Here is a 25,463-nt window from a genome sequence, read left to right on the forward strand (position 1 = left end):
TATTAAAGAAAATAAGTCCACATGTGTTTTATCAATTTTCACGAAGGTTGGATTATTTCTTAAATCCTGTGGTGCATGTACGAATTCTCACAGAGGACCGCTTTTTATTTATCATGGACATTTCTTTAACGGCTTGTTAATATGTTTCCTATGACATTTTGAGGAGTACGAGTTCTCCGGAACATGAGTCTTATTGCACAGCGTAACCAGACTCCATGTTCAAGAGCACCACATGATTTAAGACATAAACCAAACTTCATGAAATATGATCAAACACATGAGCATATGGACCCAAGCATTTTATTTCCACATGCAAATCAAGTTTAAAAAAAATATGCCAATATATATCCTTTTCCTAATTCTTTAGGAGTCTTTTACAGGACTGTACTATAATTCTAAAGGCATGCTAGATTCATGGCCATTCTAGACAAACCCAGATTCCTGATGCTGCAGTATGTCTTAGCATTACAGGACCAGGCTTGCACGAGATAGCATTAGATACTACTCAGGGTCCTTTTTGGCTCTACTACCCAACATTTCTTTAATACATTTCACATAGATTCTTAAGATAATTTGTATCCACAAGGCACACTTCATATAATTGTGTTTTTTCGAGATGTGAAGGCACCCTTGGGAGATCCACTACAAGCCGCCGAAATGGAGTTAAGGACTCCGTGGACTCCTAAGGACTCATGTGATTAGACGAGAAGCCTGCCGCAATGCAAAGTTTAGACAACATACACTGTAGAATTGGTGTTTTACTGATTCCAGACACCCCATAGGGTATGATGGCCTGTGTACCAGCTAGCTCACAGTCCCACTAGAATCTCCTCTTTTCAGAGAGAGAATAGTTCTTGGCAACTATAGAACATGATAACCTTGATCCCACAGGACCGTGGAAACAGTGTACTACTTTTTGCCCAGTCACTCATGCTCACTTAGTCTCAGAGAGATACACAGAATAAACGGCATGGACATTTTTCAATAACCATTTATTGAACAGTTGTTATTCTAATATAAAATACGTGTGCTGAAACTACCATTGGACAGTAACAGAAATAAATGATTAGACGCACTAAGAAAGTAAAAGGATGGTAGATTTCTACCATTTTTCTATAATAATGAATACAGGCAAGTATATAAAATACATGACACTAAAATGCATACTCCTCCGTTGCTACCTTTTCAAGATGTACCTTAGTGTACCTAGCATGTATGTTGGAGTTAATCCAAGAATCCCTCTAGGATAAAGTAAAACCCCATTACCTGAAGTGAGAGACTGTGGGACCCCGTCTTTGTCTCGAGTTGAAGACCCCACAAGGTACGTTAGACCACTGCAACCTGGAGTATCTGCATGCAGGAGCCTCAGCGTCTTGCGTCAGTGTGTCGGTAGGGAAGTCTTGATCTCCTCTACTTGTCTCAGCAAGATGTGATGTTTATATACCCAAAGTTGTCCCCGGTGGTTCTACCTTGCTGTGCCACTTGTCGGACTTAGGATGACGTCGGCCATGAACTTTGCATATAGTTATTATACAGGAGATGGTAGTGTTGCTGAGTCCCCAAAAAACCTCATGCATAATGTATCAGGCTCTTACCAGGGAAAATCATGCATTTTGTATGCAGTGTTGTATCTAGGTAAAAGGTCAGTCCCCAAGAACCTTTATGTGTGTAATGTAGTGGAGAGTATAGGTGAAAGGTTACGATGTTACCTGAGCCTATATTGGGGTACCTATATGGAATATAACAGAGCTGAATAGGGAAAAAACGTACCAGCACTAGGAAGATGATCTGTATCGAGTCTGTGAGAGGTATATGGGGACTTTGGCCAAAGGAAGCCTGCACAATTTTCATACAGAGCAACAAGGAACGAGTCTGAAGAAAGTATGGGGGACAATATGGTTGGAAATACTGTTGTCGGTTCAGGAGTAGACTGAATTGGGGGTGACTGTAGAGAGCACGCTGTATTGGAGAACCCATTGCTAAGTTATCTTCTTTGAGCAAGTGCAGTAACAGAGCAGGAAGCGAGGTTGAGTACTCTCAGGTGTGGTAGTGGTATGCCTCCAGAGCCAGGTGACCTCCAAAAAGGACTGGGGCAGAACTTCCAGGGGGCAACTGTAGAGGGGGACAACCATGGCAGGGGATAATGCTTCCTGGTATTTCTGCTTTATCATGGGACTTTTGTGCTTCAGAGAGGAGTCTTGATGTAACCGAGCACTAGGGGAGGCAAAATCTTGAATACCCTTGTAGTACTCTCCTTCTCAACATCTACCTTACAAATGTGGCTGATTTCCCAATATGGGATCAAGTCAGAACACTGGCAGACTATAAAGAGACTAGAGAAGATAGTACTGGCACAACATGGACTTGAGGCTCTAGGTAGGGATGAGGCGCTGGCGTGACTCCACAATGTAACAGAGTTTCCAGAGCTGGGGATTTAGGCCCTGGGAACAATCCTCTCCAGGAAACTTCAAACCCTTCCCTGGGACCATGACAACAGGGTCTTGCTGGAATAGGTCATCAAGCACCAAGAGGTGGATTTTTTTACCTGTGCTTGACGTCTACAAGGGAGCGTAAGGGTGCCTGGGGCAGGTCTCAGTAATGCACTGCCAGAAAGGGTGCTCAGCACTATGCCCAGAGGAATTTTCTCCATACTTAGTTCCTGATTCATCTGCAATTAAAGAGTAGATTTGCCATGTCAAGCAAGCATAACCAAAGTGAAAAGGGACTGCACACCTGATTTTGAAGACCAGGTGACCGAGGGCCAACACTCACTTTCTCATTGTCCTGAGCTCGTACTGCAGAGTAGGAGAGAAGGTGGGTCTGGGAGCTCCAAGATTTGCCAGCTGTCCCCATGGGACTGCTGTTGGCCAGAGATCAGCAACTGTGAAACACTTGCAGCAGTTACTGGATACACTGTTGTTGTTACCAGAAATGCCATAATACTGCATGACAGAAGACGACACAAGTGGCGGTGCTAGTACTTGAAAGGAATGGTACCCAAGCTGTTGACCTGGCCTGCTGCTGCATCCTAGCATATAAGGGAAGGGCTCGAACCCAAAATGTTTTACACCTCAATGGCCTTGTACCAAGCATTTTGTGACCAGAGAGCACTGTGCGTGGAGACTGGTTTGGGTGCATGGTGTACTGCAGTGACCTGTCTTTGACCCCACTGCATATGACTGAGGGTCAGAAAGGGGGGTTCTGGGCATGTCCTGATTCCAGAGCCTGCTGTCCATGGCTCTTGGTCATTGTGCACAGCTGAGCCTAGGGCAGCACAGACTGAGCACAGTGTGTGTGGCAAAAAAGCCCATCCTTATACCACTAGCATTCCAAAGGCTGGGCACATCAGATTCGTGAGCACAGGGATTAAGAGTACGGCATGGCCAGAGGTCATTGGCTTTGCTTGGAAACAACTATGAACAGCCACATTTGGTGTAAAGTAGGCTCCGGCTATGATCAGTGGCAATAACCTCCCACCCCCTCCTCCCTCTCAGATTAACTGGAAAGCATTGCCAAAAGGAAACAATGATTCTTCAATCAAAAGAAAAAATATAAAAGACATATTAAAAAAACAAAAAGTGGGCCGTTTGCCTAAAATTGTCCCCAAAAGACAGGCCCCATGCCGGGAACATACCAGAATGAGTACACAAAGGGGTGAGGGAAGGTAATTTGAACATTAGTTTTTAATGTATGACATTCACCCATAGCTTTCTGGTCTTAATGATCTATTATTTATACTGCTGGTCAACACAGTGGACAAGGGTGTGAACAACTAATTGAATATTGTGTGAAGGGAACTGCTGAACACTGTTTATTAGATGAAACTAGCAAGAATACTAATGCCTGCCCTACTTGATATGTCCAAAGACGTCCAAAAGGAAGAGACTTGGAGAAAGGACTCACACCATGGGTTGTTTTAAGAAACTCTGTTTTCCAACCAGGATAGTCATCATGGTCTATCGGACAATGGCTTTTAAGGGACTTTCTCACAGGCAAGTGGCAATCATGATCAAAACCACTACCTGGATAAGTGCTACTGCGGACAAAAGGGGTCACTGTCCTTCGCCAATCTGCTGCATGAGAAACCTGTGTTCCATCTACACTGAAGCTTAAAAAGCTAAATGAACAAGTTACTTACCTTCGGTAACGCTTTTTCTGGTAGATACTATATCTGCCTGTGGATTCCTCACCTTGTGAATATCCCCCTTACGCCAGCAACATTCGGAAATTCTTTTGTAGCCTCGCGCCGACGTGGACTCGGACGTCATAGAGTCACGGCTTCGCCCGCGACTCCGCTGGCGTCACCGACGCCTACAATAGGCCCACGCCGGCGTGATGACATCAGTTCCGCCCTTTTTTCCGTGCCATCGAGGCACATGGACGGACCAATGTAAGCAGAAATATACATAGCATATATAATAAACAATAATCAAGGAGAAAAACACACACTGTGTGAAGCAAAACAACTCCTTAACAATACATTATACAATGCAATACAACTACTCTGGTAAAGAAGAGTGGACAACGGGGAGGCGGGTGGGTCAGTGAGGAATCCACAGGCAGATATAGTATCTAACCCTGGGCGAAGAACTACGCTCCGTTCGCGGAGTTTGCGGAGTTTCGGCAACTCCGCGCTCCGCGGAGAACGCGAAGTTGTTGAATACTCCGCAAACTGCTGCGTAGCGTAGTTCTCGCGCGCTCAATAGCATTTTTGCGTGCACGAGGATGCTTGTAGGTAAGATCGAGTTGCCGAACACGCAGAAACTGCAATCTGGCACAGAATAACTCGCGAACACGTTAGTAGTGACCGGAAATAAGGGGACGCGAGCGGGCGGGACAAACCTCATGGGTAACTTCGCGCGCTACACATCCCGAGCATGCAGGCAATTAATCAATCAATCAATCAGGATATTTGTATAGCGCGCTACTCACCCAGAAGGTCTCAAGGCACTTGGGGGAGGGGGGTCCGCTACTGCTCGAACAGCCATGTCTTGAGTTGCTTCCTGAAGCAGAGGTGGTCTTGGGTCAGGCGGAGGTGGATGGGGAGGGAGTTCCAAGTCTTGGCTGCCAGGTAGGAGAAGGATCTTCCTCCCATGGTGGATCTTCGGATGCGTGGCACGGCGGCGAGGGCGTGGCTGGTCGATCGTAGCTGGCGGGTGGGAGTGTAGAAGGTCAGGCGGTTGTTGAGGTACCTGGGGCCCAGGTCGTGGAGGGCCTTGTTTGCGTGGGTGAGGAGTTGGAACGTGATTCTCTTGCTGACGGGGAGCCAGTGAAGGTCTCTCAGGTGTCCGGAGATGTGGCTGTGTCGGGGGATGTCCAAGATGAGTCGTGCGGAGGCGTTCTGGATGTGTTAGAGTCTTTTCTGGAGTTTGGCTGTGGTTCCGGTATAGAGGGTGTTTCCGTAGTCCAGTCGGCTGGTGAAGAGTGCCTGTGTGACCGTCTTCCTGGTTTCGGTGGCGAGCCATGGGAAGATCTTTCGGAGCATGCGTAGGATGTTGAAGCATGATGATGAGACGGCGTTGACTTGTCTGGTCATCGTGAGGGAGGAGTCCAGGATGAAGCCCAGGTTGCGTGCGTGGTCCATTGGTTTGGGTGCGCTGCCCAGGGCAGGGGGCCACCAGGAGTCGTCCCAGGTGGAGGGTGATGATCCAAGGATGAGCACTTCCGTCTTGTCTGAGTTCAGTTTCAGGCGGCTGTTCCTCATCCACTCGACTACGTCTTTCATCCCTTCGTGTAGGTTGGTTCTGGCGGTTCCTGGGTCGTTGGTGAGGGAGAGGATCAGCTGGGTGTCGTCGGCGTAGGAGATGATGTTGAGGTTGTGTTGGCGTACGATGGCTGCGAGGGGGCTCATGTAGACGTTGAAGAGGGTGGGGCTGAGTGATGATCCTTGTGGTACGCCACATATGACTTTGGTGGCCTTGGATCTGTACGGGGGGAGGCGGACTCTCTGGGTTCTTCTGGTGAGGAACGAGATGATCCACTCCAGTGCCTTCCGATGTTGCTGAGGCGCTGCACTAGGGTGCGGTGGCAGACCGTATCGAATGCTGCGGAGAGGTCCAGGAGGATGAGGGCCGCTGTTTCCCAGTTGTCGAGCAGGGCTCGGATGTCGTCAGTGGCTGCGATGAGGGCGGTCTCGGTGCTGTGGTTGGTGCGGAAGCCGGACTGCGAGTGGTCGAGGCTGGTTGGGCGAGCGCAATTGGTGATCCACTGTGTGAGGTTGTTGGCTGCTTGGTTGGGGTCCGTTGAGCTGGCGGGCGGGTTCTGGCTCAGTGAAGTGGTGAGCTGGTCGGTGGTGATCTTGTTCCAGTTCCTGCGGGGAACCTGTTGCGGGTGGTGGTGAGTCGTGGTCTTTCTGAAGCTGAAGTGGACGCAGCTGTGGTCTGTCCAGTGGAGCCCGGTGGAGTGGTTGAAGGAGATGTACTTGCTGGAGGAGAAGACTGGGTCAAGCGTGTGTCCGGCGTAGTGGGTGGGGGTGTTCACCAGTTGCATGAGTCCGAGGTTGGCGAGGTTGTCCAGCAGGGTGGTGGTGGTGTTGTCGTTGTTGTTCTCCAGGTGGAAGTTGAGGTCCCCTAGGAGGATGTAGTCAGCGGAGGCGAGGGCGTGCGGGCTGATGAAGTCTGCGATCTCTTCGCTGAATTGTGTGCGAGGTCCTGGGGGTCTGTAGATGAGGGTGCCTCTGAGTGTGGTCTTGGGGTCGGTGTGTATCTGGAAGTGAAGATGTTAAGCCACAGTGAGGGTGTTGTCTGAGTTGGTTGTGATGTGGATGGTGTTCTTGTGGACGATGGTGATGCCTCCTCCTGTCTCGTTGACGCGGTCTCTCCGGGCGATCTTGTATCCGTCCGGGATGGCGACGGCGATGTTGGGCGCTGAGGAGGCGTTCATCCATGTTTCCGTGAGGAAGGCGACGTCTGGAGATGTGGTGTCGAGCAGGTTCCAGAGTTCCACGGCGCTCCCGAAGACGAAAAATGGCTTGCGAACGGGTAAAGCAAGCTACTACGCATGCTCGAGGAGCTATGCGTAGTTCGCGGAGTGCAAGTGCATCTTCGCGTAGCTCGCGGAGTGCGGCTACGCGAACTACGCCCAGGCCTAATTAGTATCTACCAGAAAAAGCGTTACCAAAGGTAAGTAACTTGTTCTTCTGATAGATACATCTGCCGTGTGGATTCCTCACCTTGTGAATAGAGTCCCACAGCAGTCCCACACTCCCGGAGGAGGGTGTCCACTCTTCTAAACCAGGAAATCCTACGCTTTTTCAGGACCTCGCCGCCGTCACACTTGAAAAGCGCAGGTCGTTCAGACCGGTCACCGCTGAACTGAGACGACTTGGCATTACCTACAGTTGGGGGCACCCATTTCGCCTAGTATTTAAATGGGACAACAAATGACATCAGCTGCGGTCACTCACTGATGCTTGCCGCTTGCTGGGCATTGAGGAGCCCGACTCGGAGAGCGGCTCGCAGTCCGGGACTGCCCCGGAGCCAGGCTCTTCTAACGGATGGCGACAGCAGAAGCGGCGACGCAGACCACGTCGTCCGCCCCAGGAAGAGATTCACAGAGGGCAGAGAACGGCAGTCGAGACGGCGGCAGCGGAACTGACAGCGGCGGATACGGGCTGATGATCGGATGCCCTGGACGTGGGAGCTCTGGGGCTGCTGGTGGACTGCCTCGGCGGCTAACGGCGGGAGGACTCCCGTTGGTGGCGGACACATACCCCTACTATTTTTCCACTCATCTGTGAGAGATGAGGGACAGTATGGTACTCTGGTGGCTTGATGTTTTGTGGTTCTCACTTTGGGGAAGTTGGGGGGGGGGCGGGGAGGGGAAGGAGGGGGGAAGGGTGCAGGGTGAGGGTAGTTTTGGTTGTGGGGGGACGAGGGGGGGTTCCAGGTCCTGGGGGTTCCACACTGACGGGTGGGTGGGCAATTCTAGATGTCGGGGACTTGCATTGGCTAGACACGACCCGGTTCCAGAGATTCGCTATGAGGGGTGAAGCGCATCAGGGGTCGCAGAAGGCGTTCAGGAGAGAGGGGTACGGATGATGATTTATGGCTTCCACTGAGATACGCATCCTCTCGCTGAACGTGAGGTGTCTCAATAACCCTATCAAACGTAAGGCGGTGCTGTCATGCCTCGAGCACTCACAGGCAGACATCTGTCTCCTCCAAGAGACGCACTTACTGCAGAAAGATTGCATACGCATGAAATCTCACCTCTTTCCACACCAGTTTTTTTCATCCACACCACACAAGAAAGCTGGGGTTGCTATACTAGTGGCCAGAAGTTTCCGGGGGCGAGTCCTACGACAGGGAGCGGAAATCAAAGGGAGACTATTATCCTGCCATTTCACACTGGGGGGGATCTGACTTTACGGTCTGTTCGGCCTATGCCCCTAATGAGGGACAGGAGAGCTTTTTCCATGAGGTGCTTAATTTACTGACAGCCTCGGCGGACAGGCACATATTGCTGGGAGGGGATCTGAACCTAGTGTTCGACACTGCCCTAGACAGGTCAGCGCAGCGCTCCACACAGGCTGGGTCCTTGTCAGAGGGCGGGTTGGCGCGTTTGAAAGACCTAGGCATGGTAGATCTTTGGCGCAGTTTCCATCCAGACACCAGAGCTTATTCATACTTTTCCAATGCACACCGCACGTACGCCAGGCTAGATTACTTTTTGGACTTTACTTCCTTACATTCCCTCACTGCTGTGGTAGAGATAGGAGTCGCTTCCCTTTCTGATCATGCCCCCCTGCTGGCCACTTTCCTTTTCCCGCCGGTACAGCGGCCACCCCGGTGCTGGCGCCTGCGAGACACACTGCAGCACCGTAAAGAAGTGCCGGGGAAAATTGTGGAGTCGATCCGCGACTACCTGCTGCACAACACTGTGGCTGAAACCTCTCCGAGCGGAGAAGAGGGAGGAACTGACACAGAAAGTAAGGGAGTTGGAGGGTATGCACCAGAGGACATGCGCGCCGAGAATATGGAGGCAGTTGACACTAGCCAGGAAGCAGCTGAGTGTGCTAGATCAAGATAGGGCGGAGTTTGCGGCACTGCGGGTGCGTCACATGTACTACACCGGGGGGGATAGGTGCGGGCGCCTTCTGGGATGGGCTCTCAGGGAGCAACGTCAACGCCAGACAGTGCAGGAGATCAGGACAGCGGGGGGAGGCCTGGCCACGGAAGACAGGGAAATTGCAGCCGCATTCAGCGCATTTTACACCTCACTGTATTCGGGGGATACACTAAACTTGGAAGCGAGTGACCCCTTTTTGGACTCTGCACATCTGCCAGCGCTTACCACAGAGCAGGCGACGACCCTAGATAGCGACATAAGGCCCGAGGAGGTTATCTCGGCCATCTCTCGGCTCCGGTTGGGAAAAGCCCCGGGGCCGGATGGCTTCACTGCTCTTTTTTATAAGAAATTCTGCACCCAGCTGGTGCCGCTGCTTACCAATCTATTCAACTATCTCTCGGAACCCGGGGCTATCTCGGAGGATTTGCTGGATGCCACCATTTCCGTGATCCCTAAACCGGGTAAGGACAAAACGAGCTGCGCAGCATATAGACCCATCTCGCTCCTCAATATCGACCTGAAGCTTTATACTAGTATCCTCGCCACAAGACTTGGCCCACTGATGCCGGGACTGGTCGATCCGGACCAGACTGGGTTCATTTCGGAACGCCAGACCATCGATAACACCAAACGGGCGCTACACCTCATAGAAAAAGCTACGCGCACAGAGGGGGAGTACATGATGCTGTCCATCGATGCAGAAAAGGCCTTCGATCGCGTCCATTGGCTGTACCTAGAGCGGGTGCTGATCCGGGCCGGATTGGGCGAACGCTTCCGAGCCTGGGTGCTCAACTGCTACTCTCGACCATCAGCGACAGTGCGGGTTAATGGGTACTCGTCACCCCGCTTCCCTATAGAGAGAGGCACGCGGCAGGGTTGTCCCCTATCCCCATTGTTATTTGCCCTGTATATGGAACCCTTGGCGCAGGTGATACGACTTACCCCGGGGATCCGCGGCATCAAGATGGGGGCCTTCACACATACCATCAGCCTGTATGCGGATGATATCCTGCTCTCCCTCTCCTCCCCCGAGACTCTCTCCCGGCTTGTGTGGCGGTACTTGACACCTTTGCAGGGGTGGCTGGGTTTAAGGTCAATCTCAGCAAATCGGTGGTGCTTGACCTCTCCCTGGAGAAATCCACGAGGACATTTCTGGAGGGCCTCTTCCCCTTCCCATGGGCATCAGAAGCGGTCCAGTACCTGGGCATACAACTGGCGCCGACCTTGCAAGGCACGGTCCGCATGAATTACGCGAAACTGAGAGCCACAATAAGATCGGAGCTGGGCAGGTGGAAACACCTCCCCCTGTCATGGCTAGGCAAGGTGGCAGCGATAAAAATGACAATTTTGCCGCAAATACTGTACTTATTCAGAGCTGTCCCTATGCGGCCGCCGGAGGGATGGATTCGTCAAACACAGGCGGAACTGGCCAACTTCATTTGGAATGGGCGACGTCCACGCATGAAGCTGCGCCTTGCGATGCTGCCTCCTGAACAAGGAGGGTTGGGCGTACAAGATCTGCTCCTATACTTCCAAGCAGCACAGTTACGGACGCTAGTAGAATGGAGCAAGTGGGAGTCGGAGAAACACTGGCTCTTCCAAGACCAGGCGGTGGTGGGCCGCACTTTGCAGGAGGTGCCCTTCTTGAGGCGGTGCCATCGACCCCCGAATCTCTATGCCTCCTTCATTACTAGGACGCCTCTGGAAGTCTGGGACCAGGTGAGCACGACGCATGACCTGACGTCCTTCCCATCCCCGCTGACCCCCCCTAGTGTCCAACCCGGACTTTGGTCCCGGCATGGATACGAAGGCTTTTGCGAAGTGGGGCCCTGCGGGTTGCAAGGTTTTGTACCACATTTATGCCGAGAAGGGTGCTATCCCCTTTGATGCTCTCCGCCGGGAATTCGGTCTTCCAGAGGAAGAACGTCTTCGCTATTTTCAGGTGAGACACTGGGCGCTCCAGCCCACCATTAGGGCGGGGGCTGCCCGCAGACTCAGCGACTATGAATACTGGTTGCTCTCTCGGAAGACTGACCGTGGCCTTATATCGGATCTTTACCGCATGCTCATAGGCAGATACACACACATTCATAATGCAGGACGGGCGAGGTGGGAAAGAGATTTAGAACGTGCACTGAGTAATAAAGAATGGGAAGGCATCTGTTATAGGGCCCGACACTCCGCGCACCACATGGGGCTGATGGATACCCTCACCAAACTTGCCACGTATTGGTATTACACCCCTGAAAAACTGCATGAGATGGACCACACGAGGGACGCGCTCTGCTGGCGGGGCTGCGGAGAGAAGGGTACGCTGGTACACTTATTGTGGGGCTGTTCCCACTTGCAGGCTTACTGGGCGCAGGTGCTAGATGAAGTAGACTTACACTTGGACACTACCATCCCGAGGTTTCCCGCTTATGTGTTGTTGGGCTCCCCCAATCCCATTACCTACCCCCTGCGCTCCCACAGAGGACGGCTGATAGCGATAGCTCTGGGCTCGGAAACGCAGAATATCCTTACCTACTGGCGTACCACTCATATTCCCACTTTCCAGGGCTGGCTGCATCGTCTCTGGCACGTCTTGGGGATGGAGAAACTGTCACTGATTGCTAAGGGGGAGGGCGACAAGTATCCGGAACTGTGGCAGCCTTTCTTGAAGCTTCTGGCCTCCGAATTCAGGGAGGTGACCTGCCCTAGATACCTACGCCTACTGCGGCTGTCTCGACCGGATGACGCTAACAATGAGGCCTGAGAGAATGTTACCTCAAGCTTGGAACATGGACCTGGAACCGGGGTGGGGGGTGGGTAGGCTGGGGGGTGGCGGGTACGGGGGTGTTTTGTTGTGTTCGGATTCCTTTTTCCCGATTTTGACTTTATTAAGCTTGTTGGACGCGGACTCACTTCTGAGAACAGTGATATGGAAAAGATGCCCCATTACTCAAGTTCACTGCTGGTGGTGCATTAGAGACATTCTAATGGCACCGGGGCATTGTAATAGGGTCCACGACACGTACATATCCCAGCTTTTTTTTCCCCTTTCCCCTCTTTGGACTGTGTCCTAAAAGCTGTATTGACGCTGGCCTGGCTGAATGTTGATGCCGGACCAGCTTGTGTAGCATTATGGTATGATATACTGACTTCACAGCGCAATAAACAAAGTTTATACATAAACTAGGAAATCTTGAAGGACAGAGCGCGCAAAGTGGCCATCCCTCCTCACCTCAGTGTCCAAGCAGTAGTGCTTTGCGAACGTGTGGAGGGAGGACCAAGTTGCCGCCCTGCAAATGTCCTTCACAGGAACACCTCTAGCCAATGCGGAGGTAGATGACTTAGCCCTTGTAGAATGAGCCCTTATACCCTCTGTAGGTTCCTTACCGGCCAAAGAGTAGCAGATCTTTATGCAGAGGACGATCCATCTCGACAAAGTCCTTTTATGGACCGCTCTTCCTTTCTTGCAGCCAGCAAAGCCAATGAAGAGCTGATCATCCAATCGACAGTCCTTAGTTCTGTCCAAATAAAAAGACACCGCCCTCTTGGGGTCCAGACGGTGCAACCTCTCCTCCTCCTTGAAAGGATGCGGGTGAGGATAAAAGGTAGGGAGGGTAACAGATTGACCAAGGTGGAAAGGAGTCACCACCTTAGGGAGAAAAGCAGCCCTGGTCCTAAGAACCATCCGATCAGCATGAATGGACAAGAAAGGGGGCTTGGAACTAGGAGCTTGAAGCTCACTTACCCTCCTTGCCGAGGTTATTGCAACGAGGATGATTACCTTAAAGGTTAAAAGCCGCATACGACATTTATGAAGAGGCTCAAAGGGAGCACCCATCAGAAAAGTCAAGACAAGATTTAAGTCCCACTGAGGCACAATAAAAGGAGTAGGAGGGAACATATTCGTGAGACCCTTCAAAAACCTTAAAACAACTGGAGACTTAAAAAGAGACGGCTGGTCAGGCAAACAAAGAAAAGCCGACAGTGCCGAAAGATAACCCTTAACCGTAGCAACAGCAAGCCCCTGCTGTGCCAGAGAAAGAGCAAACCGGAGAACGTCAGACAAACGGGCTCTCAAAGGGTCAATAGAATACCCACCACACCAATTGACAAATTTAGACCATCTATACGAATAGACAGATTTAGTGGAGTCACACCTGGCTGACAAGATGACATCCACCACGTCAGGTGTGAGGGATAAGGAAATCAGGTTGCCCCGTTCAATCTCCAGGCATGAAGGTGCAATGTCTGGAGGTGGGGGTGTAGAACCTGCCCCTCCATCTGAGAGAGGAGGTCTGCCCTGAGAGGGAGACGGAGCGGCGGGTGAGAGGAAAGGTGGAGTAGATCTGTATACCACACCCTTCTTGGCCAGTCCGGGGCGACCAATATGACTTGGGCCCGGTCTTGGCGAATCTTCCTCAGAACCCGAGGAATCAAGGGTATGGGAGGAAACGCGTAAAGGAGTTGATTCCCCCAACTCAACTGAAACGCGTCCCCCAAGGCTCCCTGCATCGGATACTGGAGACTGCAGAATGACGGGCAGTGAGCATTCTAGCAAGTAGCGAACAGGTCCACCTGAGGAGTCCCCCACGTCCGAAAGACATGACGCACCACCTCCGGGTGAAGCCTCCACTCGTGATCGGCAGAGATCTGCCGACTGAGAACATCTGCACGAACGTTCAGAACTCCGGCCAGATGATTTGCCATCAGACAAATCTGGTGGTGCTAAACCCAGGACCAGAGACGCAGAGCCTCTCTGCAGAGACACCGCGACCCCACTCCTCCCTTCTTGTTGATGTACCACATCGCGGTCGTGTTGTCCGTCAGGACTTGGATCGACCGACCGCGAAGGGAAGGGAGGAAGGCCTTGAGCGCCAGATGTATCGCCCGTAATTCTAGAAGGTTGATGTGAAGCAACCTTTCCTCTGGAGACCAAAGACCCTTGACCTCCAGATCCCCCAGATGAGCACCCCACCCTAGAGTGGATGCATCCGTAATCACTGTGGCCACTGGAGGAGGCAGCTGAAAAGGCTTCCCCTGAGACAGGTTTATTTCCACGCCCCACCAAGACACATCCGCAGCAGCTTCTCTGGAAATCCTCACTGACTCCCTGAGATCTCCGTTGTGCTGATACCACTGCCTGCGGAGGCACCACTGGAGCGCCCTCATGTGCCAACGTGCATGGTTGACCAACAGAATGGAAGAAGCCATCAGACCGAGCAGGCGAAGGACCTTCAGGACTGGAACAACCGCTCCATTGTAGAATAAAGGAACCATATCCTGTATGTCACGAATCCTTTGAGGAGGAGGGAATGCACGACATACAGTTGTGTCCAGTACTGCACCTACGAACAGGTTGCGCTGGGAGGGCACCAGGTGAGATTTGGGCACATTTATTGAAAAACCCAACCTCAACAACAACTGGGTTGTCTCCTGCAAGTGATGGAGCACTTTCTCGACTGACTCCGCTTTGATCAGCCAGTCGTCTAGATAAGGGAATACTGGAATCCCCGAACTCCTGAGATGCGCTGCCAGCACTGCCATCACCTTGGTGAAGACTCGAGGCGCAGTAGTAATCCCAAACGGAAGGACCGAAAAGTGATAGTGCTGTGAACCCACCGTAAAACGGAGATACTTCCTGTGCGACTTGAGGATAGGGATGTGAAAGTAGGCATCCTGCAAGTCGAGCGACACCATCCAGTCTTCTTCCAGCAGAGCCTGAAGAACCTGAGCAAGGGTGAGCATCTTGAATTTCTCCTGTTTTAGATAAAAATTCAAGATCCTGAGATCCAAAATCGGCCGAAGCCTGCCATCCTTCTTGGGAATCAGAAAATACCGGGAGTAGCATCCCTGACCTTTTTCCTGCTCTGGGACCACCTCTATCGCACCCTTCCTCAACAGAGTTTGAACTTCCTCCTGTAGGAGTAGTAGATGTTCCTCTGAGCAATAACCCTGGCAAGGAGGGTAATTGAGAGGGAATTCCCGAAAGGGAAGGGCATACCCATTTTCTACGAGATTGAGAACCCAAAGATCTGATGTAACCGATTCCCAATCCCGTAGAAAGAGAGTAAGCCGACCCCCCACCGGACCCACATGATCCTGGATGGCGGATCTAGGGCTGCTTTTCTGTGGCTGGGGGGTTGGAGGAGGTGGAGGAGGAAGAGGTCTGACGCCCTCTAGTACGCGCCCTTTGCCTTCCCCTGTACAACTTATACAAGGTGTTTGACTGCTGCTGCTGTTGCTGCTGCTGCTGCTGTCCTTGTCTAAATGTACGAAAGGAAGAGCAACCAAAGCCTCTGAATTTCCTGGTCGTAGAGCCTCTCACTTGCAGACCAAGAGATCTAGCAGTTGCCCTGCTGTCCTTAAATCTCTCCAAGGCCGAATCCGCCTTTTTGCCAAAGAGTCCTTCTCCATCGAAAGGCAGATCAAGCAAAGCAGATTGCACATCAGCTAAAAAATCTGAGGATTTCAACCATGCAGAACGCCTTGTGGCAACAGCAGTGCCCATAATCCTCGCCACAGAGTCTGCAGTATCAAGGCCGCTCTGAATAACCTGATGAGCTGCTGCCTGAGTGTCAGATAAAGCTTCCTCAAAGTCACCTCTACAGTCTTCAGGAACCTTTGGGATCAAAGTACGTACTGAGTCCATTAGAGCATGGATATATCTTCCCATAAGGCAAGTGGCATTTGTGGACTTCAACGCCATGCCAGCGGAAGAGAAAGTCTTCTTGGCTACCTGATCTTGCTTTTTAGCCTCCTTGTCACCAGGAACTTGGGGAAAAGCACCCACTGACTTCTTGGAACATGCCGCTTGGATCACCAAACTCTCAGGCGAAGGGTGTGTCGACAAAAAGGCAGGGTCCTCAGGAGCAACTCTATACCTCCAAGCCACACCTTTCGAGACCGCAGGAGCAGAAAGAGGCTTCTTCCACACCTCCATAATGGGATCAGTCAAAGCATCATTAAAAGGGAGCAAAGGCTCCACTGCTGAGCTCGGAGAATGAAGAACCTCTGTAAGCAGATTCGATTTGAACTCAACAGTAGGCAATTTTAAGCCTAAAAGACCCGCTGCTTTTCTCATAACCACGTGATATGGTTGAGCATCCTTTGACGGTGCATCAGGGCCTGATTGCAAGACCCACTCTGGAGAAAATTCAAGTCCACTAGCTTCTGCTAGATCCTCAAAATAATTTTCATCCAGCTCACCTTCTTCCAAGTCATAATGAGACTCATAGTACCTCTGTTCTTCTAGCAGACGTTGAGCCTCCCTTCTAGATCTCTGCTTAACTCAAAGTGTAACCGGATCCATTGTCGACTCCGACGGCGCCGGAGCCGACGTCGGGACCGAACCCTAAGGCTTAGAAGAATGTTCTAAAGACTTGCTTGGAGCAGGCGACGCCGGTGCTGGAGTCGTCGACTTCGGACGAGCTGGCGTCGACATCGGCGTCGACCTCAGTGGAGCCTGGTACTGCCACAGCGGGGTCGGAGCCGGCAAAAACGGCATGAAAGGTGCCGGGGTATATGAATGAGGCACCCCCAAATTAAATGCCATTAGACCCATAGGACCCGAAGGCGCTCCAGAGGGGTACCAAGACTTAGAGAAGACATCATACATTGCATTAAGAAACGCAGAAGGATCCTGACCTGGAGCTGGAAATGGTGGATGCTCAGGCCGACCTCGAGGTAAATTCGAATCTGTCTCAGCAACAGGAGTCGAATTTTCAACCTCTTCAGGAACCTCCTCTTCCTCCTCCCGGGCCGGAGACGGAGCCGGAGTCGGATCGGGTGCCGGAGCGGGTGAATGAGCCGGCGACTCCGAAGGCGAAGCCTCACCCTCCTGATCCGAAGCCTCTTGTGGAGGAATTACCTTCGATCTTATCTTCTTAGGTGATATTGACCTCGAGCCAGACTTATCACCTGAATGACGTCGAGACTCATCTCTTCTCTTCTTGTGCTTCCTTCTCGACCTCGAAGCATGATCCGAGGAAGACTTCGAAGCCGACGCCTCCCGAGACCTCGACCTCAATCTCGACTTCTTCGAATGGGACTTCGAAGATTTTCTTTCTTTATCGGCCTTCAATGTGGCAACAAGAAGCTTAGACTCCCTTTCTCGGAGGGCCTTAGGATTCATTTTTTGACACGACGAACACCCTTCCACGTCGTGATCGGAGCTCAAGCACCAAATGCAGTCCTGGTGCGGGTCCGTAACGGACATCATTTTTCCGCATTCCCTGCAGGGCTTAAAACCCGTCTTCTTTGTCGACATTATGAACAAAGAAACAAGAGAACTGGAAACAACGAAGAAATAAAGCTACATAGTAACTTGATGCTACAGAGTATCCCGAAAACCGTTAGCGTCGACGACGCGGAAAAAAGGGAACTGATGTCATCACGCCGGCGTGGGCCTATTGTAGGCGTCGGTGACGTCAGCGGAGTCTCGGGCGAAGCCGTGACTCTATGACGTCCGAGTCCACGTCGGCGCGAGGCTACAAAAGAATTTCCGAATGTTGCTGGCGCAATGGGGATATTCACAAGGTGAGGAATCCACAGGGCAGATGTATCTATCAGAAGTTATGTTATTCAAAACTCCCCAAAGAATAAACAAAATCTCACTCCAGGGTAGATGATTGGGGCAGGATCAATTAGAGATGTAAATGTTATTATTACTTAGGAACCTGTACTCAAGGCAGCTTCCCGATAAATATCTAATATCATACACATATAGAAACAAAGCGAAATTCATAACAAAACAATAATGACTTTCTATATTGTCATGTATCAAAATACCTAAGGAGCGTCATCAAACCTAATTTAGCATTTTTTTTTAGCTAACTTACCGTCTTCTTTCCAAGAGGAGGGCCATATAAGCCCTTTCTCCTTTTATCGAGCTTTGACATAATAATGTTCTGAGTTTGAGATGCTGTGGTTTGGGCTGAGAAGTTGATGAGCAAAGGTTTGTAGATCTCCTTGTCCAGATGCCTTAACAGAAAATCCTACAGGGAAACACATGATGTTGTGGTTACTTATGGGTAGTTGGCTCGTTGAAAGGTGTTTTGTTGTCCATTCCTCTGTGCTATCACGCAAAACAAGTGGTATAGGTTTTATGCAGATTACTTATGTACTCTGTAGCTCAGTCTGCAAATGATGCTTTGTATAGTTAACTGATATGTGATTCGATTCTATGTGAACTGTCCTAATATGACAAAAAATGACAGAAAACAATGATTTAGGCGACTACAAAAAAATATGACTGTGAATTAATAGCATTTCAAGATCTCTTACAGCTCATTAGAACACTGTTTAGAACACTAGGTTTTAAGATAGGCTATTTGTGTAGTTAATTCAATAGACTTAGAGGATTGAGATAAAGGAAAGCATAAGTGATGGTATGAGAAACAGTGGAATGCGTCAAGGTATACACATGCTCTTTCATTCTAACAAATCCCACAGAAGCAAATTATATTATTGACTTGCCTCTGCAAAGAACATTTGATCAATGATTTTATAAAGAATGCAGATTTAGGGCCTGATTTTGAGTTTGGCAGACGGGTTGCTCTGCCACAACACAACGGATATCCTTTTCACCTTATGTTGTATACCATAAGATATAATGCACTATTACAGCGAACAGGTTATCTGCCACATTTGTGTCAGAGATTCTCAGCGTTCCACTCTCTAAATAAGGCCCTTAATTTCCAGGGGAATACCTACCTCAATATTGAATGCCAGTTCATTGAGAAGGGGAGTGATGCAGAGTCCTGACAGCCTCTCGCAACTCAATGCAGTGACTTCAGTAATATGTTAGTCCTTCATAAACAATTAATTAAATAAATGTCTGATATGGAACATGAGGCACATGACCAAATCAGCTTCATGTAGCCAAGAATGTTAGTCTTGGGTGTCTTTTGGACCTTAAGTTGTTTAATGTGCTATTTAATTAATTACTTGATGTTTACGTCACTTTGTTGTCATGCCGATGATCTAGTGTTGTGGGTTTTCCAATACGCCATGTCTGTTTTACACAGATGATGCAATCCTACCAGCAAGAACTGAAAATCCCATGTGTAGGAAAGTAGGATCTTCTTTCATGGTTATCTCCACTTTTTGCCTGGTGTCAGTGTGTTTTGACTGTAGTTTGCTGGGATCATGCTAACCAGGACCTCAGCATCTGTGCTCTCTCTCTCAAAATGGCTTTGGTGAACGTGTTACTTACCTTCAGTAACGCATTATCTGGTTGAGACTCTATTTAGCTGCAGATTCCTTACCTTTGAATTTCTCAAACATCAGGCTGGATCTGGAATCTTTTACTGATCTATACCCCTTGTGCCCACCGTCGGGTGGCTTCATTTGGCTCCGAGTGACATTGTTGGCGTTGTTAGCTTTGGTTATGATGCCACGGCACCCAGGCGTGCAGATGTCAGTACTTTTCGTTTTTTCCACACCAGAAGTGCAGAGTCAAAAAGTAACTGACGTACTTGTGTGCAAAATTAGGTCCCTGAAAAGGGGGAGTAACCCTAGCCCTACAACATTAGTCCGCAAAGCGGAAAGGCATGGGTGGGGCTGTAAGAAATCTGCAGCACGATAGAGTCTCTACCAGATAATGCGTTACCAAAGGTAAGTAACTTATTAATCTGATTGAGACTTCTAGCTGCAGAGTCCGTATCTTTGAATTGGATACCAAAGCCATACCATCCCGGTGGTGGGTTTCAAACCAATACCTCAAACTAGGAAGTCCTGCAGGAATCAACGGGCAAAATGCCCGTCTCTGCAGACCCAACTGTCCAGGCAGCAGTGTTTGTCAAATGTGTGCAAAGATGCCCACGTTGCTGCCTGGCAGATATTCAGGACTGGGACAACCCGAGCCAAGGCCGTAGTCACAGACTTTTCCCTGGTGGAATGGGCCTCTAATCCCTCATGGGGCTGCTTCTTTGTCAAGGCTTAGCAGATTTTAATGCAGAGAACAACCCAGAGAGAGATGGTCTTTTTCTACACTGCCCTTCCCTTCTTAGCTCTCACGTACCCCAGAAAGAGTTAGTCGCACACCCAATACTCTTTTGTGCGGTCAAGGGATAACGGCAACGCTCTTTTTGGGTCCAGTCAGTGGAGACGCTCCTCCTCTTTAGAGGGATGCGGGGGAGCAAATAAGGTTACTTGAGGGATGAACCCAGACGGAATGGGGTCACAAACTTTGGTAAAAAGAAAGCCCAGGTGCGAAGCACCACTTTGTCTGAAAAAGACATGAGGTAAGGAGGCGAGCAAGATAACGCCTGCAACTCACTCACCCTCTGGCCAGATGTAATCACCACTAAAAAAAGACTGATTTGATGGTCAAACGGCAGAGGGGACAGTTATGTAAAGGTTCAAAGGGAGCACACATTAGGTAGGCGAGGACCAAATTAAGGTCTCACTGTGGCATAACAAAGGGCATTGGTGGAAACAAGTGGACCAGCCCTTTTAGAATCCTATGTACAATTGGAGACTTAAAGATTGAGGACATCCGCAGAAAAGCAGACAGAGCAGAAAGGTAACCCTCGAGAGTTCCCATAGCAGAGCCCTGCTGAGCAAGTGTCAGAATAATTTAAAAAAACAGTGGAAAGACAAGCAGAACGAGGGTCAATAGACTTTTCTGTACAGTATAATGCACATTTCTGCCAATGGCAGGTGTATGCTGTCTTAGTGGAGGGCTGCCTGGCTGCCAAAATAACGTTACATAATTCGGAAGGAAGGTCAAAAGCCATCAACTGCCGCCTCTCAATCTCCACACATGGAGGTGCAGAGTTGGCAGGTTTGGATGGACAACTCTCCTCTCCCGATGCTGCAGCCTGATCGGAGGATCGATGCTCTTCAGAATCTCGGAATACCAGACTCTCCTCACCCAGTCCAGAGCCACAAGAATGATTTGGGCCCGGTCGCTCCTGATCTTCTTCAGAACGCTGGGAAGGAATGGTATGGGCGGAAAGGCTTACAGTGGGCCTCAGATCCACCTGCGACAAAAAGCGTTGCCAAGCAATAGACGCCTTGGAAACTCCAGCACACAGTATTGCTAACACTACACATTCTCTTAGGAGGCAAACAATTCTAACCAACTGGAGTGGTTAGAGGCTGCCGCTGCCAAGGGCACAGTGGCCAATGACTTCTGGCTTCCATTCCTAGGTCGTAATGAACAGCGTCCACGTCCCCTTACGGCTTGGGAAGCCTGCGGAGGACGGTGGCTGGGATAGGGCTCACACGGCTGGAAATCCCTTCCAATGCCAAGAAAGGGGCAAAACGTAACCCGGCCGCAAGAAGTAGTAGATATGCCCAAAAAAAATCTGGCAGTAGCTCGAGAGTTCTTGAACCTCACTAGGGATGACTCTGTCTTTTTCCCAAAAAGGCGGGTCCCATCAAAGGATATGTCCATGATATTTGCCTGGACATCACCCGAGAAGCCAATTGTTCTAAGCTAGGCGTGGTGCTTCTAGGCCACTGTCATGGAAATCGATCTGCCCAGAGAATCTGTTGTATCAAGGTCGCACCTTATGGAGAATTTTGCTGCTTCCTTAACTACCTGAGGAAGCGCAGCCCGGGCCTCCAGCGAAGACAGTGGGAGAAATGGCTCAATAAGCACGCAGTATTCAACTACTGCAAAGCCAGTTTGGCAATTTCTTCCCAAATGAATCCAGCCTCTTGGATTCCCAATCTGTAGGAGTGTAAGGGAATGCAGCGTGTGACTTATAGGCCTCCACCACCAAAACTTCTGGGGTAGAATGGCTGAGGAACTGTGGGTCACCCGGTGCCGGGCGACGGCGCAGTGCAATTATCCTGTTCACTAGAGGTCCTGTGCTAGTCTTGGACCACGTGCTTCAAAGGACATCTGACAATGCTTCATTAAAGGGCAAAAGGGGTTCGGAGGTGGATGCCCAGGTGGAAGCACTTCCGTCAGGTGAATAGTCCTGACCTGAACGGTGGGCTGTTCTAGTCCTAGGATCTCAGCTGTCCTTTCTACCACCGTGGCATAGGATTCCGCTCCTCCGTAGCCACTGTTGTTTCGCGGAGAGAGCATGCCAGTATCTGTAGAAGTGTCCAGTCCACTGGATTCCGGCAGTTCCCCATACCAGTGCAAATGCTCTGCGGAGTCATCTGGGTGTGCCAGAGGGTCCAAAGACCCCTCCCATTCCTCTCCTAAGCCTAGCACATCCTTAAAGTGCTCAGGTGACAACACAGAATCCATGGGTTCAATTGGCACCGGAATCGGAGTCGAGCGACGTCATTGTGACTCTGCGTCACCGGAGGCACCCAAGGCACCGACTTCAGGTCCGATCCCAGAGGAGGTTGCGTTGGCATGACCAGCGTCAACCTGGATCTGGAATCGGATCAATGAGATGCCCCTATGCCATGGCCGGAGCCGACGGCACCGAACCTGATAGGGCCCCCATCGGGGTAGGCCCACTCAAATATGCGGTGCATGGCCTCATAAAATTATTTTATGTGAGTGGGGGACGCTCCGGCTCACAGAAAGGGAGGGATGCATGAAGTCGACCCTGGCTCTGGCTCTGCAGAACCATGGGCGTTGGGGCTCTTTACCTCTCTCATCGACGTACGACAGCCGAGGTGAAGATGAAGTCTGCTTGGACTTGTTATTCATCTTGTGCCTCTTTCCCCGAGTGTCCCAAAGACTTCTAGTGGGATGAAGAGGACTTTGGACTCTGAGAGTGGTTCTGCAACTTCCTCTTCTTCAGTTGGGACTGGGATCTCCACTGAGTCTTGCTGGATGGTGTTGACTGCCAGGCTGCAAGGAGCTTCATCGCCTGCTCCAGCCAGGCCTTCAGAGCCATGGCCCACCAGTCCAAGCACGACTTCTAATCGTGGTCGCGCTTGGGACATCAGAGACAGATGAGGTGGGGGGTCAGTAACTGACATCATGCAAGGAACCGCATGGCTTTAATCCTGTCGTCCTCGAAGACATCCTTGCACATGAAGTTGGAAAGAATTCGGAATTTAAAAAAAAGTCGGGAAGAAACCCATCAAAAAGCGTCAGAATGGTAGCTCTTCCCGGATCTGCGCTAATCTTGTGCGGAAAGAAAAGAGCGGAAGTCCGCGCACCTAGGTGGCGCCTATATAGGTACCACCATGTCATTACCAATGCTACCGATGCCAACAATGTGACGTGGAGCACAATGGAGCCACCCAACAGTGTGCACAGCATGTATTGTACAGCAAAAGTTTCCAGATTCAGCCTTACGCTTGGGAAATTCAAAGATAAGGACTCTGAAGCTAGAAGTCTCTATCCAAAACATGGTGTTCTGTTGCTCATTATCTCATTACTTCTGGTAAAGAGGAACATATTGCCATTTTCAGTACCCAATTTTTTGATGTAGAAAGGGTGAAGGCTAAAGTCGGCATTACCCGTATGATACACATATCCTACATTGTGACTCAGTGAATTACGAATATGGTGGCAGAGGTAGAGGGGGACTTACTGCATGAAAGCATCTGATCAAGTTTATATGCCTCTGTAAATTAATTACATTTTCTTGGCTTGTCTCAGGTGGGCCTACAGGTAAATCAAAACTTTGGCACCCTGCCTTAAGGGCATTACCCATTACCGGCTCGAAAATGAGGGGTGAATTTCAGATGTGCCTCATATGCTCAATTTATACATTACGACACCTTATTTCTGAATACTGTAAAGTTCCCCCTACTATACAATCATGTTTGAATGAGAAGATAGAGTGGTTTAAACCTAGGGAGATTATCTCAGACACTGCTAGTTATTTTAATACGAAAGATGTTTAAGGCATCTGTGTACTAGGCTATGTCTTCAGATCACAATAACTTTAAGAGGACTTTCATCAATGGGGAGACAGTTAACACCTCACACAAAATTAACTTTTTGAAAAGTAATGACACATCCATGAGTATTCTGCCATGCAATTATGCCGCACCTCAAACAATCCGCTCTGTATTGAAATACCCAGATCGTATTTTATTTGTTTCATGCCACCAGAGTCTACGTATACTAAACACTGTTAATTCATATGCTTCTTCATTAGACTTTTCCAAAAACTGATGTGCTTAAAGACTTCCCTTTATTATCTAATTTTTGTATTAACCCTATTATTTTACTCCAAGCTACCCAGACGCTGTCCTGTACACTGCTAATAGAAGGATAGATGTTACTGAAAATTCATCAAATAGTTGTTCAATTGCGAGCAGCATTTGGACATTGCTATGTACAAAACAACATAATTCCATTGAGAAGTAACAAAAACATCCACAGAATACATTAGACAAAACACTGAGCACACACCCCATACAGTTCAGATGCTACACATAGTTGAGCATCACCAAGCTCAAAAGTGTTCCAACCATAATTATAAGCAATCACAGTCTACACATAAAAAAATAACAATTCACACTCATCCAGCACAATTCAAATATTTGATATAGGTGGTTTATGTTCTTTAGTTTGATTTACACTGAGTGTTCAGCAAACATACACAAATATGAAAGATGAAACAATTAGTAAACATATAACACTCCAAGCAGTATTTGACAGCCGACATAAGAGGCAAATTTTACAGTTCTAACCCATACCATCAATGATAGTGCCAGACGCATCGCTCTGTTGCTGAACATAGACTTAAAATTCACAGGCAGTAGCACTCCTAGAGAGTGTGGAAAAGAGAGGGAAATGATGGTGAAAGGGAGACATAGCTAGATAGAGGAGAGGAAGGAATAGATAGAGAAAACGAGAACCGAGAGGTGAAGAGGTTGAATAGGGAGTGAACAAATATTATGTGAAGTTAACTTTGTAAATTGCATGTCAGGCTTTAATCCCAATTCTAATGCACAATATCTTTGAAAATATGGTGCTACTCCACTCTTTCCCTTTGACGCAATGCAGCACAACAACTTCATGTACTGCGTTGTGTTGTGTGAAATGTTGGCAAGTATATCCCTCAAAGATTTGGCACAGATTTCCAGACGTTTACAGTACTCCACTGCCTTTTGGCTGGGGTCCCACTACAGAAATGGCATATACATACACACAGACCGAAAATTACTGTTTAAGAAAATGCTATTTTTCAAAGAATGGGGGTGAAATCCACCCACCTGGCTCCACATTTGTTTAACCTCTTTACAACGGATTTATCCACCCAGCAGGATCAAGTCAACTCGCATGCTCCAAGGTTAGGCCCACTAACGATATGCCATCTATTATATGCCAATGATATTGTGCTTCTGAGTCACACAGAAATTGCACTTGAAGATTGATTAAAGAAATTGTGGCATATACAAAACTCAATAAATTAGACATTGACATTGCCAAGACAAAATTCATGCTTATTGGGAATAATCCCCGTGCCTCACTAAAGATCAAGCTGGATAATGTAATGATAGACGAAGTTATTATTTATAAA

The 25,463-nt window shown here is 49.4% G+C and overlaps 1 protein-coding gene across 1 annotated transcript in view; it reads right to left on the reverse strand.

Moving 5' to 3' along the window:
- DNAH7 (dynein axonemal heavy chain 7) overlaps positions 1-25,463 on the reverse strand; it is a 1,812,153-nt gene that overhangs the window by 975,957 nt on the left and 810,733 nt on the right. Inside the window, exon 36 of the mRNA XM_086955398.1 lies at positions 17,898-18,053. Coding sequence (XP_086811524.1) covers positions 17,898-18,053 — 156 coding nt within the window. The remainder of the gene's footprint in view (positions 1-17,897; positions 18,054-25,463) is intronic.

Source organism: Lissotriton vulgaris, chromosome 2_1 (assembly GCF_964263255.1).
Source record: "Lissotriton vulgaris chromosome 2_1, aLisVul1.2, whole genome shotgun sequence".
In the NCBI taxonomy this organism is placed as follows: domain Eukaryota; kingdom Metazoa; phylum Chordata; class Amphibia; order Caudata; family Salamandridae; genus Lissotriton; species Lissotriton vulgaris.